The sequence below is a fragment of the Panthera uncia genome, chromosome D2 (assembly GCF_023721935.1).
Source record: "Panthera uncia isolate 11264 chromosome D2, Puncia_PCG_1.0, whole genome shotgun sequence".
Taxonomy (NCBI): Eukaryota; Metazoa; Chordata; class Mammalia; order Carnivora; family Felidae; genus Panthera; species Panthera uncia.
This window is the reverse complement of record NC_064818.1, coordinates 43957971-43978330: the sequence shown is the minus strand read 5'-3', so window position 1 is coordinate 43978330 and position 20360 is coordinate 43957971. Positions and strand designations below refer to the sequence as shown.

The 20360-nt window shown below is 53.2% G+C and overlaps 1 protein-coding gene across 1 annotated transcript; it reads left to right on the top strand.

Moving 5' to 3' along the window:
- The first annotated feature begins 93 nt into the window (after positions 1-93).
- Positions 94-13614, top strand: GDF10 (growth differentiation factor 10). The gene is made up of 3 exons (XM_049646292.1): positions 94-1271; positions 9714-10639; positions 12601-13614. Exons 1-3 carry the CDS (start codon positions 956-958, stop codon positions 12790-12792), a joined length of 1434 nt encoding a protein of 477 aa, XP_049502249.1. The 5' UTR covers positions 94-955; the 3' UTR covers positions 12793-13614.
- Positions 13615-20360: the final 6746 nt, after the last annotated feature.

The following is a 20360-nucleotide window of genomic DNA, read 5'->3' as shown; positions in this document are numbered from 1 at the left end:
CTTCTTCAACAACTGGAATCGTTGTTGCCAAACATGGGTCAGTTAATGGACTAATTCTGAATTTTAATGAGGATCTGGTTCCAGTTGCTCTGCGTTGGTTAAGCTTTGGAGTTAGGATTTCTCTTTTCAGAGGCTGCCCAGGGAGGGTCCGTGTTCGCCTCACTCTGGCATTTTGGATACACATCGGCTCGGAGGCAACCTGGCATACACACACACACACACACACACACACACACACACACACCCTTTCGGGTCCTCACGGGGGAGCTGTCATCTTGCAACTACATAGTCATCACATGCCATTACAGGGGCAACCCGGCAGGCGGGCCCCTCTCCCAAGGCCGCCCAGCCCCCCGCGCAACCCTGGCCAGGCTGTGGCGCCGACACACAGGAGCCGGCCCGGTCCGGGTCTCCGTCTCTCTGCAGGGGAGCGGGGAGCGAGCTCGCCCACGCCCACGCCCCCCACACTCCCGGGCGCACACTCGGGCGCACACCCCTGCGCGCGCACGCCGCCACACACGGGCGCACGCACACCGCAGCCGGGCCAGGGACAGCCGTGTCGGCGGCGGCCCCGCGTGGTCCCGGGCGCAAACCGGTCCCCCCGAGGGCGCCGCCGACCGCCCCGCCCCGCCCCGCCCCCTGAACCCGCGGAGCAGGGCGCCCAGTGGGCTGCAAAGTTTCGCCGCGCGAGTCCGCTGGGGCGTCGCGTCGGCTCAGGTTTGGCTCGGCTCCGCGGGGCTCCGGACGGCCGTGACCGCTGGCCCGCGGCTCGGGCGGCGAGGACGGACCTGCGCGCTCGCCTCGGGTCCCGCTCTACCCCGCGCCCCGCGCGGATCTCAGCATCCAGCGCCCCGCGCGCCCTCCCGCCGCCACAGGGTCGGTCCGCAGTCGCCGGTGCGCCCGCGAGTTCTCTCCTCCTCCCCGGCTTCGACCTCCTTCGCCGCCGCCACCCACCATGGCCCGTGGCCCTGCTGGGACGAGCCCGGGAAGGCGGCCCCAACTGTTGCCGCTGCTGCCTCTGCTTCTGCTGCTGCTCCGGGACGCGGGAGGCAGCCACCCGGCCCCCGCCTGGTCCGCCTCGCCTGCAGCCTCTGATGGTCTGGCTGGGATCAAGGACCCCTGGCGGTCCCTGGAGGACGCGGCCACCACTCTGGGCCCCGGCGCCCAAGACATGGTCGCTGTCCACATGCTCCGGCTTTATGAGAAATACAGTCGGAGGGGCGCGAGGCCAGGAGGGGGCAACACGGTTCGCAGCTTCCGGGCCCGGCTGGGTAAGTAGAGGGGGCCCCGGGCACCCCCTCTTCTCCTAGTCCCCCTTCCTCACTTATTCATCCTCCCCTGCCACTGCACCCTCTTTGCTTCTTCCTTCTAGTCATAGACTCGTTCATTCATTCATTCATTCATTCACTATTCAGCAAGCACTTTATGCCAGGCTCTGAGACTCCAGTGGAGACACCAGAGTGGCAGTGACACAGAATTCCTGCCCCTAGCGTGCTGCCAAACCTGGGAAGGTGTCACACTTGTGTAGACATAGACCACCCCATACACAAAGCTTTAAGCGTAGGGTGAGATGGTACTGGGCTGGGGAAGCTCATGGTGGGTGGTATCCGTGTCATAGGGATGAGACTTGTTGGCTCTTGACAGATGAGAAGGCTCTTGACACTGAGTGGGTCCAGTCGGGTGGGCATAAAGCAGTCCAGATACTGCCGGACACGGCCCAGGCAGAGGACATGAAGCTCTAACTGGGGCACACAGTGAGTTGGGTGGCTGGGCCAACAGAGTGAACTGAGAAGGGCTTTGGGTGCCTTGTCTTGGGTACACACAACTGAGACCTCCATGAAATGCAGCACTAACCTTAAATGTTAAGACCACAGGGCTTTCAGGAAGGGTCCAGAAGCTTGGGCAGTGGGGGCATCCTACTCCCCTCCCACCCTTGCCCCACCTGAGCAGATCCTTTCCCCTCTCCTCATTTCTTGGAGGGAGCTGGACAGAGGCCACTTACAGAGCACCCCCCGCCCCCTCCGTCCTGCACTGAGAGCACTTTGGGGCTATGGCCTCAGCTATCAACCAGCCCCGGCAGGGCTACCACTCCAGGCCCTGGGCAAGGTGCAGCCTGGTGGCAGGGGTGGCGGGAAAACCCTGGTTGTCATGGAGACCACTCATGGTCACAGAATATCATGCCAGAAAATGTGGGTAGGGGTCCCTGCAGCCCTTGTGGGGGAGAAGACCATTTATCAGGAGAAAGACTGTTGGTCTCTAAGGTCCCTCCTGAGGTGGAGGGGAGCAAGCCCAGCACTGGGGCCAGACAGGCTGGATCAGGTCGGCCACCTGTTGATTGCTGGTTGTGTGACTCAAGGTAACACCTATGGTTTCAAAGCCAGACCTGGGAAGCTTGGCCGTGTGTAACTGTGTACTGGGGACTATCTGCCACGGAGAGGCCTGTCCCCCCCACCCCCCACTTAGCAGACCACTTGGTCAGTGTTTCTGGGCTCCAACCGGATCTAACTCTGTCCTCCCCTGTACTTTTTATTCACCGCATGGAGTCCATGTCTGGAGCATCATTATTAAATTAAGCCACTCAAGAATTAGCCAGCATAAAAATGACCTCGGGCGAATCACTAAAGCTCTGTGGACTTTAGTGTACTCATCTACCAAATGGGCTGGTCATGCCAGTATCTTTCCTGTGGGGTTGCCCAGAGCCCAGCACTGGCCAGATGAGGTATTGGTGCATGTTGTTTCCATGGGAATACAAAGCATTTGTGTTCATATAGGTGAAGACCTGACCTTGCACCCACTGACGCAGTCCTCAAAGCCTTGTAGTTGAGGAAAGCAAGGCCAGCCAAGTCACCGCTGCAACAGGGGTGAGCGCGTCCACTGAGCGCACCCACTGCCGCAGCCCGGGCGTGGAGGTGCGTGGCCTTGTCTTTCCACTTTCACAGAATGGGGGCAGTAGAAGTAATAACGAAGCATTGGATGTTAGCCCTGAGCAGGACCTGGAGACAGTACTTCAAATCCAGCCCTCCCATCTTACAGATAAGGAAACTGAGGCTGAAGTAGGGGGGCTGTTCACAGTGGCACCTCCCATCTGCTGTGCCCACTGCTAGCATCCTCTTCCCACCTTCAGCAGAACTAAACCCGGGACTTAGGAGACGGAGGGCAGAAAAGACAATTCTCTGGGAGATCAGAATTATTCGGGACCAGTGTGCGACTGACAAATGCAGCACGCTTATTTGGAACCGTTTGACAGCCATGAATACCAGCCCCAGCCAGCTCCACCAGCCTTACCCCTCGGGCATGGGTTTCTTGTGCACACAGTGGGGAGGGGAAGATTCGGTGGGATGAGGTGGGTTTGTGCCTGACATAGCGTAGGCCCAGGCAGTTTGGTTTCTCATCCCCCTCCTTCCATTCACACCAAGCCCCTCGCCAGCCCTCAGAGATGCCTGGTTTGTGACCCCGCGATCCAGCTGCGAGCCTGGGCAGGGCCCCTCATCTTTGGGTGAGGCACAAATGTGGGGCCTTTAGCTCCGGCCCTCGAACATACTGGTACCATCCTGTGGCCTGACAGTGGCCTCTGCAGCCCCAGTGGTCTAGTCCCTGCAGCCACGTTCCTTGTTGCAATGGAACCACATAACTTGCATGCTACCACGCACCCATAGCTCAAGTGCTGAGTGTGGGCTATGAGCTGGACTGGTAAGGTCCAAATCCTGAGGCTGCGACCAGCATAAGGGACTGAACTTGTCCACCACTCAGGTTTTGTTTTTCACTTCTAAAATGGGGCTAGTAATGTTCCCTTCCTTATAGGGTTTTTAAAATGAACTGAGGTATGTCAAGTGCTTAAGACAGTGCCTAGCACGTGTGTCCGTAATTTATTAGATGCTACTATTTTTGCTTCAGCCACCCCTGCCTCCCTCCCTTCCATTGCCCCCTGAAATGTATCTTGTTCCCTATTAAGTCTACAGCAGTGGAGAGAGTTTCTGGGCCAGACGCTGAGGGTTAAGGTTAGGTATTCCCTGCCCCCACTGCCCCAAACAACTTGTGTTTAAATCTGAGCTTTTCCACTGACCTGTGTGAAATTGGGCAAGTTACTTAACCTCTCTGAGCTTGATCCTTCATCTTTAAATGAGAGTAGTAATACATACCTATCCACCGACAATGCCAAAAGTCACGTTCATTTCAGTTCTCCCGAGCACTTCACTAGGTGGCAGGTACTGTAAGTTCAGAGGATGCAAAGATGCAGACACTCTTGGCCCTGCTCAGAAAAATGCACGAGCTGGTGGGTCAAGAAGAAATAAGTGCTGTGCAGTGAGAAGGGGCGGTGGGCGTGTTTTGGGGGCCAAGGGACCTGATGACACTGACCCAGCAGGGAGAGGGCCAGTGGGGAGGGGCCAGTGACACCTTCCCAGAGCAGGTGAGCAGACATCGGGGGGTGGGGGGTGGGGGGGAGGCAAGGGAAGAGAGGGGGAAGAGAGAGAGCATGAAATAAATTTGTGCTCACCTGCAAATCATAGAAAATCACACTAAAGAAAAGAACTCGTTCCTAATCACAAACCAGAGTTAATACATATATATTATAGTTTATATAAACGTATTACTATATTCTCTATATATGTACAGTATCTAATAAGATCATATCTTTAACATGCAGGTAAAAGTTGCTATATCCTCATTTGAAGTTACCTTTTACCCATTACCAGTCATCCCGAATTGGTTTTCATGCCTGTCGGCCATTTGCAGTTTTCCCTATGGAAATGGCTTCCTCCTTGATGGGGTTCTTGACTTTTTCTTACTGATTTGTAGAAGCTTTTTTGTGTAGTAAGGATATTGACTCTTCATGTGTAATAGATGATTTCCTTACAAAGCATGAGTGTGATGCGAGGGATGACAGTGATCTGGGGCCACAGTAGCAGTTGAGGAGGGGCCATGGGTAAGGACAGTGGTGGAAGGCTGCAGAGTTCAGGATGGCTGTGGAGAGACAGGACACAAAGCCAGGAGGAACTGCGGTTGGTCAGACGCAGGAGGAGAGAGGCTGTGAGACTCTCTGGCTCCTTCTAGAGGTGTGGACAGGAGGACAGGGAGGGGGCAAGGACAAGGTGCCCTGAGCATAGCAGTAGTTGGCGACACCACACGGCCAGTATGTTCTGAGCGTGTTCAGTGCCAGGCACCATGCCGTGAGCTCTACAGAGATGATCTTACAACTTTGGGAAGTGCCTACAAATACTCTGCCCAGCTCAGTGTGGAAACTGAGGCAAAAAGAGGCCCCATGACTTGCCTAAGGCTCCACAGCTCGTAAGTGATGCAAGCAGGATTCCTCTGAGGCCTGCCTGAAAATAGATGCTTGATGCATGTTCGTTCTCTTCCCTCTGTGCCCATGGCTGGCCCGTGGCTCCCTTCCTCCAGCTTCCATGGGTGCTTCAGCCTCACGTTCTCCCTCTGGTCTCCCTGTCGGCTGTTTCCAGGGCGGTGGCTGAAGGGACAAATCCCATGTGGCTTGGGTTCTGTTCCTATAGGGCAGAGCAGTCTGAAGGTCCTCTTGTCCTGGAGGTTGGCCGGCAGGGTACCTGGGGGAACCCTTGGGCTAGAGCCGCCTCTCCCCCCACCTCCAGTCCCATCCCCAATACCCTCGGAAAGGAGGCTGAGTGCCCACAAAGCGGACCCAGTTAGGGTTCTGAGATTTCAAAAACTCCAAGGAAAGATGGGTTTGTCTAAATAAAGTCAGTCCTTTCTTTCTCAGAGAGGCAGAATTCCAACCCATCCAAATAATGACTTGTGTTTGCAAAATGTTTTGCAGTTCACAGCACATGGCCTTTGTTACATTTGCTGTTAGGTAGATCACCATTCTATCTAGAGTACACAGGGGAGCGTGGCCTTGGGGTCAGATAGACCCGGGTGCTCTGCCCCTTACCAGCTGTGTGACTTTAGGCAAGTTAGATACCCTTTCTGAAGCTCCATCTTCTCTCAGAGAGTGAATGACCCGTCTGCTCTCCTCTTTGGGAAAATGTGGAATCAAACATGCATACATGCTGGAAGCCTGGACCTCCATAACTGGTAAACAAGATTATTCCTATTTTAAAGAGGAGAAAGCTGAGGCTCAAGCGAAAGTAACTGGACAAAGATCCTGCTGCCCCGTGTCTCCAGGGGGATTTGTATCATCTCTGTCTTACCAAAGAATGAGGTTTTCTGTCTTACCAAAGAACGAGGTTTTCTGGACTTCTTTCAGGATGTGTTTGCTGAACCCCAGGGCAGCAGGCCAGGAATCACCCTTTGTTAACTGGGACAGACAGATCTAGCAAAGACCCCACTCTCCCCCGTCATTCACCACGTACTTCTGAGCGGAAGTTTGAGCAGAGACCTGAAGGGGAGAGGGGGCGGTGCCTGCCGCAGGAGGCTTGATGGCCAAAAAGCCACAGCTGAGGCAAAGCCCTGAGAGAGGATGCTTCCTGTTGGAAGGACCAGAAGCCAGGGTGACTGGGGCAGAGATGGGGGTGGGGTCGGAGGCAGGCCAGGTCAAACAGGGCCTCTGCAAGGGGTCCAGTGTTGCTTTAGGGCCAATGGAGGGCTCTGAGCAGGGCAGTGACCTGTGAGTGAATGCCCAGGGCCTCCCTTGGACAGTGCTCTGCAAAGCTGTGACAGGGCAGCAGATGGCGTCATCACGATGGCCTGTCTATGGCCTGAGGTGGCTCTGACCACCTTTTCCAGGACCCCCCATCAGCCCAACACTTAGCCCAGAGTAGGAGTTTCCGAAATGTTTACTGAGAAAGGGAGGGAGGCATGGAGGGAAGCAAGAAAGAGAAAGGAAAAGAATCATATAAAAGGAAGGAGAGAGGAAGGAGAAAAGAAGGGAGGGAGGGAGGAACTTTTCTTGCTGACCATGAGATATGGCACCAGCGCGGTTCACAGGAAATAGGAAGTTCTCTTGGGTGTTTCGCCTTTGAGGCCCAGGCTCATCCAAGCCGGGGGACTTCACGTAGGTTCCCCTTATCTCAGCCATAGCCCAGAGCCCCCTGCACTACATGACTCAGGAGCGGTCAGAGAGCAGACCCAGCCTGCGGCCCTTCGCAGGTGGGAGACGGGGGGACCCATCTCCACCCACAGTTCCCAGCAGAGCGGGTCTTCAGGCAGCAGACTGCCTCATGAGGGGCAAGCTCCTGGTGTCCAAAGGTGGCTCAAGCCCAACGGAGGAAGGACTCCTGTCCTGAGTGGGATGGATCAGGCTGCGTGACCTCAAAGGTCTCTCCCCGTCTCTGCGGTTCGGAGCCTTAAGAGAGGGGCAGCATTTACTGTCCCTCTCCTGCATTCTGGGCATAAATAACCCTCAGGGAAGGCCAGCTCTCCTCTGAGGCTCTTTGGGGGCAGGCCTCCCAGCACCTTCCTTGGACCACACCTGTCTCAGGCCAAAGCTGCTGGCCCTGCCATGGTGGTCACAGCCGACCTTCTTCATAGACCCTGTAGTCCTTTAGCTCCACCACTAAGAGGGAGGCTGAGGGGCTGTTCTCTGGGGAGGCCCATCTCTGTGCTCCCAGTCTGCTGCTCACCAAAGGTTCTAAGTTCCTAGGCCAGAGATGCTTGCTTCCTGCTGTGATGGGCAAGCTCCTTGGAAAGAGTCAGAGATGCCCATCCTAGAGCCTCTTCAGCATTTTCTAACAAAGGATCTGTAGCAGAAAAATACGCTCAAATTGGATGAAAGAAGAAATACTTCATCTGCCTTGTGAGCTGGGTTACAACTCAGATAATTTGGATCACTGAGGGGACACCGAGTTGCTCGCCAGCCTTGATGTTTGGATAGAAGTGGGAGGGAACCACATTTAGGGGATCTTCCTTGGTGCCTGGCACACTACATATGCTCTTTATTTAATTCTGCAGAGAATTATGTGAGATGGAGACCCGACTCTCTGTCCAGGGCAGATGAGCTTGGGGTGGTCCTGATGCAGCCTGGGGGCCTGGTTCCTGTGGCCCTTTCTAGCCCGACGGGTGTGGGGGCTGCATTGTTGGGGAGCTTGCTCCCCACCCACACATCAACCTAAGATTCACAAACTGGCCTGATGGTTGGAATCCCCCGGGATGCTGTTCATAACACAAATTCCTTGGCCCCTCTGTCCCTGACCCTCTGAGTCAGCATCTCCAGGGGAGGAGAGCAGAGATCGGGAAGTTGGGGAAATGTGGAACTTGAGCCTGTAACACTCCAGGCTGCAGTGTCTGGAGAAGCCAAGTGTAAATGGCCTTCAAGGCCCCCTGCACGGCTCCTTGTGTGTGGAGCATGTTGGGAGGCTGCCACTGTCTCCTGCGGGTTTGCTCCAAGGGGTCACAAAAGGCAGGGTCTTTAGGGTGTCATCCAAACCTTGATTGACATTTATCAGGCCCTCCTTGGATATGCTTTTCCTTTCCTTCCTCTTTCTCTCGTAGTCCCTTAAGAGTACACGACAATTCCCAATCGAATTATACCTTCTTCCTAATAGAAGGAAATAACCTTAACCGGAAGATTTCAGTTAAATAAAAAAAACAAATCCAAGCTGATTCTGTGGGTGCAGGTGTTAGAGAAGCTAAGGACCTGACACATGCCCTTTGGGCCCAGTGTCCCTGCACACATACACACTCCCATGCTTGGGGGCTCTGTCCTTCTGGCAACTTTTCCCAGAAGTCTTCACCAGCAGACAGACACCTGGCATCAGGAAGTAAGTAGAGCAGCTGGAGGAAGGCAGCCAACCTGGTGGCTCTGGTGTCCCGCCAGCCTGCAGTGTCATAGGGAGGCCTTGGGAATGACCCCTCCCTCCTACTCGAACCTTCCAGAGGATGTGGCCATTCAGAGAACTCATGCTGCCTGATCTTGGGGCAGCTTCCTGGGGCCACCGATGAGGATGTTCTGCTCCGTGACCCTAGGGTTCACCTAGTAGAACCAAGAAAGAGGTGCCTGACAGCCTCAGGGATGCAGAGGCCGGAGCATTCTAGAGCTGCAAATGCAGTGTTTGAGGAATCCCAGTGCTTATCATGATCTGGGCCTCTGGAGAGCAACCTGGTCTTTGGGGACTCTGTTGAGTGGTTTTGTGCAACCCTGATACTGCCTTTTCTTTGTAAAAAAAAAAAAAAAGCTTTAAAAACCCTTAGGCAAAACAAATAGAAGACACCCAAACAGCTGTGCCCTTAAGGCCAGTTTTCCTCAGAAAGCACTCAGAATGCAGGGAAGGTAAGGTAAGAGGGGCTCTACTTCATTCACCTCGTTTGGAAGAATGACTGCATTTGATATCTGTGAGACAGAGGCCTGGGCAGATACAGGAGGGGGGCTGTCAGCAGGGCTTGGACCCAACCCTACCCATCCCAGAAACCTGATTCCACCTTATCTCCTCCACCAGCTGTCAGTGATGTTTGTCCATTTGTTCACTGAATGGCACTGGAGTGCAGGGAGAGGAGGCATGTGCCTTAGGGCCCGGCAGGCCTGAGCCCCTATGTGTCTACTACCCTTTGCTTGGAACAATGGTATATTTATTGAGGGTCCCCAACTGCTCTGACCTCAGTTTTTCATCTGTTCATTGGGGATAAGTAAGGGTACCCTCCTCAGTTTACTGTGAGGATTACATGAGAGGAAGAAAGCCTGGCTGGCCTGGAGGTGCTCCCTAAATGGGCACTGTTCCTCCAACCTGGCCCCTGGAGGGAGACCCAGGGACCCCCCGGACCTATCTTAGAAAGAACCTAACCTACTACGGTCTGTCCTTCCCTCACAGAAGTGGTCGACCAGAAGGCTGTGTATTTCTTCAACCTGACTTCTATGCAGGACTCAGAAATGATCCTCGCGGCTACATTCCACTTCTACGCAGAACCTCGGTGGCCCCGGGCACGAGAGGCCCCATGCAAGCAGCGGGCCAAGAATGTGTCCTGCCGCCTACTGCCCCTGGGCCTGCCCGCTCGCCAGCACCTTCTCTTCCGCAGTCTCTCTCAGAACACGGCCACACAGGGGCTGCTCCGCGGGGCCATGGCCCTGGTGCCCCCGCCACGGGGACTGTGGCAGGCCAAGGACATCTCCCCCATCATCAAGGCAGCCCGCCAAGATGGCGAGTTGATCCTCTCTGCGCAGCTGGATCCTGGGGAGAAGGCCCCAGGGGTGTCCAGGCCCAGCCCGCACGCGCCCTACATCCTCATCTACGCTGACGACCTGGCCATCTCGGAGCCTAACAGTGTGGCAGTGACACTACAGAGATATGACCCCTTCCAGGCTGGGGACCCGGAGCCCGGCGCTGCCCCCAACAGCTCGGCGGACCCCCGCGTGCGCCGGGCCACGCAGGCCACCGGACCCCTCCAGGACAACGAGCTGCCAGGGCTGGACGAGAGGCCGGCGCACGCCTCCCACGCCCAGCACTACCACAAGCACGAACTGTGGCCCGGCCCTTTCCGGGCGCTGAAGCCGCGGCCTGGGCGCAAAGACCGCCGGAAGAAGGGCCCGGATGTGTTCATGGGCTCCTCGAGGGTGCTGGACTTCGACGAGAAGACGATGCAGAAAGCCCGGAGGAAGCAGTGGGCCGAGCCGAGGGTCTGCTCCCGCAGGTATTTGAAGGTGGACTTCGCAGACATCGGGTGGAACGAATGGATCATCTTGCCCAAGTCCTTCGACGCCTACTACTGTGCCGGCGTGTGCGAGTTCCCCATGCCCAAGGTAGGCTGTGTCTGAGTAACACCGCTGCGTTCAGCCCCTTGTCTGGCTGTGACTCTCAGCCCGGCCCCTGCCGGCAAGTCCCTCTGCCCCGGGACCTGCTTCCTGTCTGTAAAATGGGGATTGGAACACCTCGCATCGAGTCAAGGTAGGAGACAGGTAGGCAGAGGTCCTAGAGCAGCAGCCTGTCAGGCGAATACAGCCCACAGACAGACGTGGATTGGCTGTGCTTTTGAAAGTGCTGACTTAGTTGAGTTTGAATTTTAAATCAGAACATTTCTTCGTTTGAAAAGGAGAACCCATCTCCTTAGGTGTGTGTTCCCACATAGCAGCTGCCTTACAAGGATTGAGTCCATGCTGCCCCCCTGTAGACAGGACAGGCCTCTGAAGCCCCTTCCTCAGCAAGGCTCTCATTTCTGTTCCTGGCCTGGAACTCAGGGTGTTGGCATATGTGACCAGTGGAGAGTTGGCCTCAGTGGCTGCCTGTATGGACTCCCTGCTCCCGGCCTCCCACTCAGGGCAGGGACCCACGGGACAACTAGCTTTCACTTGTACGAGTCTGCAGGAAACAGCTCATGAGGCCATTGTGCTGGCCCTGGGGTTCCAGAACCTCACCTTCCCTCCAGTCTGGGTTGTGGCTCTGTCCATCCAGTTCCCCACAGCCAGAGCTGTGGTGGGCTGGCTGCCAGCTGATGTCGCCCCTCCCCACAGTGTGCACACTTTCCTCCAGCTTAGCTCCTCTGCTGAGTTCCAGGTCATTCCTTCCCCTTCCAGAAAGGAAGTCAGTGCATAAATCCAATTTGAATGTAAATAAATCAGTCAGCTGGGAAATCCCAGCCGCAGACACAGGCAGCATTAACCTGTTTGGGGAATTAAGGGGCTTTTCCTTAAAGCCACGCATGTGCAAGAGAGAGGAAGGGAGGTGCCCAACAGGGAGACAGGTATTGGCCTGAAGAGCCTATCACAGGCCTGGGCAGATACAGGATGAGCAGTCGGCAGGCTCCAGCTGGCTGACCCAGCACTTACCTTATCAGTCTAGCTGGCTGCCTGCCGCCTTCCCTGACAGCAGCCTGAACCCACAAATCAGATGTCCCTCCTTTCACCTCCCCACGCAAGGGGGCTTCCTCATCAACGCACTGTATATAAAACTTCCTTTGGCCCGAAATGAGCTGAAACTCCCGTGGCTTGGTCTTGTTTCTCTTGTTGGAGGTGTGTGAGACAGCATTCTCTGTGTTTGTGGCTACGGCCCAGGCTCTTCTGGGTATGCGACTCCGCCTGGGGAGGGAAAGAAAACCCACGTGGCTCCTCCAACTTTCCTTGACTTTTGGCTGCTTCCTAACTGAGCGGTCTTGATCAGGTTACTTTGACATTTGAAGCTTCCATTTCCTATTGGAATTAAGGTAGTCCCACCCCATACCACTGATACTATGACAAGATGAAGCAGCCCCTGACATCCCCCCCCCCCCCCCCCCACAGTCACACCCTTCTGGGAAATGTCCATTTCCAGCCCCATCACGCTGGTGCGCCCACGCCTGCGGGCCTTCCCCTCCAGTGCTGAGAACACCCTCCCACTGGAAGCATGTCTGAACTCCTCGGACTGTGAAATCTGGGCAGCTGTGGCCCAGGCAGAACAGCTAGGCATCGCCCTCTGGATAACTCCTGCCCAGTTCCAGGAGCTCCTTGGGGATGAGCGACGCACAGGTGCCCCCAAGTGGCCAGTGCCACGAAGGGATGTGTCTTCCCTCCGGGAGACGTGAGGGGCAGGAAGGCCCGAGGCCCTTGCACATCTCCCTGGGATGCAGTCTGTGGCTGACTTCAGAGGAAATGTGTGCCCAGCCCCGGAAAGTCACCATTTTCTCCTAGATCGACACCTTTTCTGTGGCCTCAGTCAAGGACGCTCTGGTGGTGCAGTGGGTGGGTGAGGGCAGAGCGCCTAGGTAACCATGCCCTTTCCTGACTTTCAGATGGTCCGCCCGTCCAACCACGCCACCATCCAGAGCATCGTCAGGGCTGTGGGCATCGTTCCGGGCATCCCAGAGCCTTGCTGCGTTCCCGACAAGATGAACTCTCTTGGGGTCCTCTTCCTGGACGAGAACCGGAACGTGGTTCTGAAGGTGTACCCCAACATGTCTGTGGAGACCTGTGCCTGCCGGTAAGACCAGCCACTCTGGGTGGAAGGAAATCTCCACCCCACCCCACATCCAGCAGGGTAGCATCCTCAGGGCCTTCTGGGGTGAGGCCTTGATGAGGGGTGCAGCTGTATATGTGGGGCAGAGCTCAGAGGCACCCTGGCTGGGTCCTAGAAAGATCTGTCCCCTGGGGCACATTCTGGGGTCTCTCATTGCCAATGACTTAGCCCCCTACATGCCAGTCTGAATCCCCTGAAAGAATCTGGGAATTAGGGCTCGCCTGAAGGCTGCCCATTGCCCATCCCTTCTGCTCTGAAGACCTGAAAGCCGGATGTGTCTGTAGTGTTGGCTTTTGTGACCATCATCTCAAAACCTTGGGAGAAGACTGCAAACTTGAGGGCACCTGCTCTCTTCACAAGAAAGAACCTCTGTTTAAAGAATCCGTTTAAAACACTCTGGGCCACATACTGATTCTGGAAAACAGGGCCTAAATAACGGTATAAACTTCCAAACTCTGCTGCAAAAGCTTTCACAGAAGCCGTATGCACCTATAACCAATTTTGGTTTCTTTTTCTTAATATATATTTTATTTTAAAACGAAGAGGAGGGGGTGGACGCCATTCCCCGCAGAGGTAATCGTGCCAGTTAAGTGTACATTGTTTAAACATGTTTATTGAAATAACACCTACAATAATATGTTGGAATACTAAAAAATAACCAAGATTTTTATATTTTTGTAAATTATACTTTCTATACTGTAGATTGTGTATGTTATGTGTTTTTATGGGATGCTAATAAATTAAAGGTACAGTGGTATCTTGAAAAACTGAATGTCACCCATTCCAAAATATGGAAGGATCCCTATCTATAAATATGACATCTTGGGGGCTGCTGGGGACACAGCCTCCTTTAGGAGCAGAGCCGCACGCCCCACCCCCAGGCCTCTTCACACCTTCTTGTCTCTATCCTGAACTCCAGAAAACAGCTACTCCTATGCCTTCCAGCATGCTGCCCACCCACTTTGCCCCACAGGTGCCACCCTGGGCTCATCCAGGCAGGACATGGCCCCAGGCAGGCACAGTGGTCTCACGGAGCTTTCTCAGTCCTTAGCTTCAGAAGGGACATTGAGTGACTGAAAGGTGTCTGAGACATTCAAAGGAACGTCTGCGGTTGCCTGGGTAGAGACCTCTTACTTGGGGTAGTTCAAGCAAGAGATCCAATGGGAAGCAGTCAGGGGTGTCTCCTGAGGTCCAGGGGCTCCTGGGGAACTAGAATGTCTGCTTCTCCCTGTGCATGTTTGTAGAACAGCTGCCCTGCTTCCTCGTCCCCAGCTCCATCCCAAAATAGCTTCCTCTAAATGGTTCCCTTATCTCCGAGCTGACACCACCTTACAACTATAGTGACTGAAGCTGATTGACCAGCATTTCTGAAGAAGAATCTGGGTCCAGTTTGGGGCAGGTGTGTAACAGTCCTTCGGCTGGGACCTGAGAGGGTGACATGGCCCTGAGTCTTGTTTGGAGGAGACCCAGAGGCCATGAGCTAACCTCTGAGAGGGGACTTAGGAGGCGAAAAGAAACCCAAGGCATCTGTCTTAAGTCTGGCTGCTGAGCCCAGTGTTCCTGGGCAAGTGATGGCTGAGGAAGTGCTCCCAGGAGAAATAGGTAAGGAAGGGGTAAAGCTGGTCAAGAGGTCGAGAAGCCAAGCATCCCAGATCTTGGATCTTGTGGGGAGGTCTGGAGCTTAATTACACCTCAGGGTTAGCCCGGCCTTGAGGCAAAGGAGCTGGACATTCAGACCTCCTCTCCAGGCTACTCCCAGGCCTCTGGCCCCCTGCATAGGCGGTCACAGTAGCTCTGGAAGCCCAAGTGGCCTCTGCAGAAGGCCACAGTGGCTGCAGCTAGAGGCAAAGCAAAAGACCCTGGAGGGAGGGCCCAGAACAGGTAGGTGAGGCGGTGTCTCAGGGCACCCAGGGGACCCAGCACAGTCTGCCCAACCTCTCCTCCAAGGGTCTTGGGACATGTGTGGGAACAGCAGCCCTGGGCGTGTGGCCCTGCCTCGGCAGAGATTAAGTGAGGTGAGGGTGGTCCCTAGCACGCACACTGCCTATTCCTACAGGGACTGTGCTGCACCCAAATGGTCCGTTCACTGGATGCTGGGGTGTCTCAAACTGATCTGCAAACTTAGCGCCTGGCTGGCCACATCTAATCCTTTTTGGAACATTACAGGATATAAATTAATAACAAAACGAGTAAAACTATTGGGGCTTGATAAGGCTCCAAATGCCTTTCTTCTCAATATTAGACTCCTCATTTTTCCGCCTCCTCCTCCTCAATTATTTTCTCATACACTGCTCTCTTTCCATTTCTTGATAAAGCTGGGGTGTCTTACAAGAGTTCTGTCTTAGTCTTTCTGGCACTTGCAGTGTCTGGGGGATCTGAGTCTCGGGGCCTTCATTTCTGGTTTCCAAGGACGGGGAGCAGGCTGGGAAGATGACCCCTGGGTCCGGTCGTGCAGAGCCTCTGTGCTTGTGCCAGGATGGCTGTCCCCTGGTGGTGGTGACTGCGGAGTGTGCTGGAAGGAACGGGTGTCATCAGTGACTGCTCACATTTGTAAAGCACCATGAGGTTTCGACACAGCATCTTGTTTAGCCTCCTAGCAAACTTGCAAGTGGATTACCCAATTGTTGCCACAGAAACACAGGCTCAGGATGGGGTAATAATATGCCCCGCCCCAGTGTCTTACCAAGACCACAGGCCATGTCAGCTTTGATGCTCAAGGATGCCTGATTCAAGGCCTCTGTGGCTGGTGCTGATCCCCAGCTTCTGGGACAGTGGCCCCCACTGCAAGCCTATTAGGGTTTTCCCAATGGCACTGAGTGACCTTGTAGGAGAGCAAGGTATAGAAAGAAATGTACGGATGAAACAACTTTTTTTGTCCCTCTCAAAAGCCAAATATCAACATCACATTGTCACAAAGGCAAAAGGCTCCAGGACACAGCCAAGATGTGCGTGGGTCCCTGAGGTCACCCAACCGCCTCTGTATCAGCTTGGAGGCGACAGTGTGGTGGCCTGCAGAGCCCTATTCCTGAATGTTTATATCCTCTGGAAGGGTAGGGCCTCATATATTAATGCGTGTGACAAATATAGACAGTAAAACGGAGAGCTAGAGACTTTAAGGTGGAGGGGAAACTTTGGAAAACCTCTGATGTTATCTTTTTTCTTTTCGCTGACACGTGGGGAAACTGAGTCCAGATGCTACCCAGTGTCTTGCCCGAGGCCTTCTGATAGGTGCCTCTGTATGTCTGAGTCACTCATAAAATGCCACGCAAGCTGTAACCTACAACTGATGCTCCTTCTGGGGCCAGGATGGATGTAGGGCCATGCTGGAGGAGCCTGCAGAGGTCTGGGGTGAGGGTGGGAGGGGTGAGGAGGGGGCTCCAGGGGGAAAGGAATACAGTTGGCTCTGCCGGGATGGAAGAGCTAGATTGGCTGGTGGCATAAAGACATCACAGGTACCAGCTGGTGCAAAATGCATTTAGGGCCTGGACCAGATTCCGGTGGGAAGACCAGGAGGGCAGGCCCAGCTTGCCAACCCTGGCTGTTCAAGGCTCTTTCCTGTTCCCAGAAGCTGCAAACATAAAATCCTTCACTGATAAACTGGTGCCCCTGAGATTTTTTATTCCCTTTCTCTTTTCTACTCTCAGTGAAAATGATGCTCACTCAAGCTTTGCAGTACTTTTCCTACCTCTTTTATTTCTAATCCCATTCTAAATTCCTCCGTCTCCCCCAGCAGTCTTGTCTGTATGAGTAGGGGGTGAGCAGAGGAATGCACCTGTTTATTCAATTATTTGGCACCTACTGTGTGCCAAATACCATACGAGTATGTATAAAGTATACACATACTTTATCTCTTGGAAGGCTTGTATGAATTCTCTTATCAAAACCAATGTGCAGACCTGAATGTGCATTAGAATCACACAGAGGACTTGACCAGGTTGCTGGGCCTTGCCTCTAGAGCTACTGACTCAGGCCAAAATTTTGCATTTCTTTCTTTTTTTTTTTTTTTTTTTAATGTTTTTATTTATTTTTGAGACAGAGAGAGCATGAGCAGGGGAGGGGCAGAGAGAGAGGGAGACACAGAATCTGAAGCAGGCTCCAGGCCCTGAGCTGTCAGCACAGAGCCCGTCGTGGGGCTCGAATTCACAGACTGTGAGATCATGACCCGAGCCGAAGTCGGACGCTTAGCCAACTGAGCCGCCCAGGCGCCCCCAAAATTTTGCATTTCTAACCAGTTTTCAGGTGCTGCTGCTTCAGGGCCAGGAACCACACCTTAGGAACCACTGTTCTACTAAATGTGCTGCCCAGCTGGATGCAGTCCTGAGACAAGTTGCTCGCATTGGAAGTACTTACCGTGTGCCAAATGGGAGTAGGGCGTCACTGAGGCTGGACGCAGAGCTGGGAAGGGACCTAGGCTTTGCTCTGCATGGCTTATTCTCTCTCCTTACAGCCTTAAGGTGGGTCCAGTTTTCATTCTTCTGAGCCACGTGTGGGTAAACGTTGGAGTCGGAGAAGCTCACAGAGAGATAAGTGTCCTCCTGCCATGCCTCCTGGGACAAAGGGGTTCCTGACCCCCAGGAGGCAGCTGTTATCATAAAAATTTAGGCAGATCCTCTCCTACCTCCATAAATGAAGGCTGAAGTCTGTCTGCTGGAAGGATGAGCTTCAGCGATCCTTGGAATAAATGGATGAGTCAGATATGCCTCTCTTGTTAAATTGTGCTTCTCCTGTACCAACTGCATGGGATGACTCAATTTCAGTAATTCATAAGTTTCAGGAGAAATGGTACTACAGAGGCTTTAGTTAAAAATCACCATAGCACAGGGGGCCCTGGGTGGCTCAGTTGGTTAAGCATCCGACTTCAGTTTAGATCATGATCTCAAGGTCAGTGAGATCGAGCCCAAGGTCAGGCTCTGTGCTGACAGCTCAGAGCCTGAAACCTGCTTCAGATTCTATGTCTCCCTCTCTCTCTGCCCCTTCCCCACTCATACTCTGTGTCTCTCTCTTTCAAAAATAAAATAAAAACATAAAAAAATTAAAAATTAAAAAAATCACCATATGATAGTAATGCCAAACTATCTAGCCATCAAGTCCAGACAGGGGGACAAGGCTGGGTCAGCAGCCACCAGGGCAGAGCCAGCCTGACCAACACACTGCCTGGAGTACCCTGAGGTGTTCATGACAAGTGCAGCATGAGCGTAGAGGCCTGCCCAGGGAAGGCCTCAGATCCACCATGAACACAGGGCCAGCTCTCTGGGCATGTCAGATTGCAGGAAGGATGTGCCAGCGCAAGCCAACAGCAGACAGTGGTCCTAGGGCCCTTCATAGTGGTTGTCGGGCGGTTCCAGATTTCTGAATGGTGTCACTCAGAACACAGAGGCTGTGTGGTGGAGGGGTCCTGGGCAAGCACTGAAAGGCAGGAGGGACTGGGCCCAGGTGGAGGGCAGCGGGGGAGTGAGTATGAGGCATCCCAAACTGAAAGCACATCTAAGTCAGGGGCTCTGCAGAAGGCAGGGGCAGAGGAACAGAAGGCAGGGGAAATAGACACAGCGATAGAAAGATCAGACCTTGTACAGACAAGAGCAATAATGAGTATTTCTTGAGCACTTACCATGTGCCAGGCTCTGTGCTAAAGGTACGCAGTGTTCCTGAGGAGCACCCAGCATCTGTGGATCCCTCCGGCCCTCTCCCTGAACACACAGAGTGGTACCAAGTAGGATTCCCAAGCATGGGCCCTGGACCATCTGTGGGTAAGAGGCGGCTACCCCTGTACCTTCCAGAAGCCTTCCAGAAGACTAAAGTCCAGACCCTGTGGGGTGGCTCATCAAAACATGGAGAAAATATAGTCCGGCGCAGCTAGCAAAGCAAATTCACATTTTTTTTTGTTCATCAAATTACTAAAGACTAGAAAAAACTACCGCTGAGAGGTGGTAAGACAGGTACTCCTAGGCTCTGCTAATGTAAGTGAATATTGAAAGAGCATTTCAGGAAAGCAACTTGCGATGTTTACCCAGAGCTTTGAAGACGTTTGCCTACACTTTGATTTGGACATCCCTCTTCCGATGAAGCGCCTGAAGATAAAATGTAGACTATACCAGAGTGCCTTGCAACATTATCATAATAAATAGCCCAATTGTCCTACAGTTGGAGACTATTGGATACATTAGGATATGTCCATACCATTGAATAGTCTTCAGTCATTAAAAATGAAGTATGTGGTGGCTCAGCCAAGTAAGGGTCTGACTCTTGATTTCAGCTCAGGTCATGATTTCACAGTTGGTGGGACTGACAGCATGGAGCTTACTTGGGATTCTCTCTCTGCCCCTCCCCCACCTCTCAAAATAAATAAGTAAACATTTTTAAAAAAATGAATTTTTGAAAAATTTTCATGGCATGTGAAGATACTTTTACCATCCTTTAGTAGCGGCTTCTGGTGACCAGATCTAACCCCCTCTGGGGGAATTATTTCAATCTTTCATTCCTTGCCGCCAGCGGCATCACCCCCACCTAAGCCAATCAGGGCATTAGATTCCCCTCGTTCGCAATGATTGGCTAAGGCATGGGCAGATGACCCAATCAGGACCAAGAAGCCACCAAGAGACTAAGTGGGACTTCCAGTTGGGCTTTTTCTCCCTTCCCCTCCTTTTTCCCTCCTCCCCAGGATGCAGACCTGTTGCTGTCAACTTGCCAAAACAGAGAGGCAGAGGGTGAAGACCACACAGTGGAAGGCAGCTCTAACATTATTACAACTTTGCCTAGACTCTAGACCAGACTGTGCTAAGTCAAAGCTTCCCTGGACTTTGCAGCTTTCGTTAGCTGTAATCCATGTTGTTTAAACCTGTTTGGTTTAACAGTCTGTAGTCTACAAGAAAAGGAACTCTAAATGATATACTTTTTTAAATTCCTTTTTCAAATTGTGGTAAAAGATACATATCCTAAAATTTACCTTTGGCAGCTGCGTGGTATTTGGTACATTCACATTATTATGTAACCAACAGCACCATCCCTCCTCAGAACCCTTTTCATCTTGCAAAACTGGAACTCCGTACCCAATAGTCAATAACGTCCCAGTGCCCCTCCACCCAGCCCCTGGCAACCACCATGCTACTTTCTGTCTCTATGCATTTGGCTGTGAATGCGGTCACGCAACATTTGTCCTTTTGTGACTGGCTTGCTTCCTTCGGCATGTCTTAAAGTTTCATCCACATTGTGGCATGTGCCAGAATTCCCTTCCTTTTTAAGGCTGAATAATATTCCATCATATGTGTGTACCACGTTTTCTTTATCCATTCCTCCACCAGGGGACACTAGGATTGCTTCAACCCTTTTGGCTATTGTGAATAATGCTGCTATGAATGAACGTAGGTGTACAAATATCTCTTCGAGACCTTGCTTTCCATTCTTTTGGGTATATACACAAAAGTGGAATTGCTGGGCCATATGGTACCCTATTTGGGGGAGGAGAAAACTGGGAGAAGAAGGGTAAATACTATCTTTTGTGGTTCAATTAAGACAGCCTGAGGCCTGACTGGTGGCAGG

Bases quoted from the DNA above. Each gene is read 5' to 3' on its own strand.
- GDF10 (XM_049646292.1), top strand. From the start codon at position 956: ATGGCCCGTGGCCCTGCTGGGACGAGCCCGGGAAGGCGGCCCCAACTG. The intron at 1,272-9,713 runs GTAAGTAGAGGG...CTTCCCTCACAG, and splicing joins CAGCTTCCGGGCCCGGCTGG to AAGTGGTCGACCAGAAGGCT. The intron at 10,640-12,600 runs GTAGGCTGTGTC...CCTGACTTTCAG, and splicing joins GCGAGTTCCCCATGCCCAAG to ATGGTCCGCCCGTCCAACCA.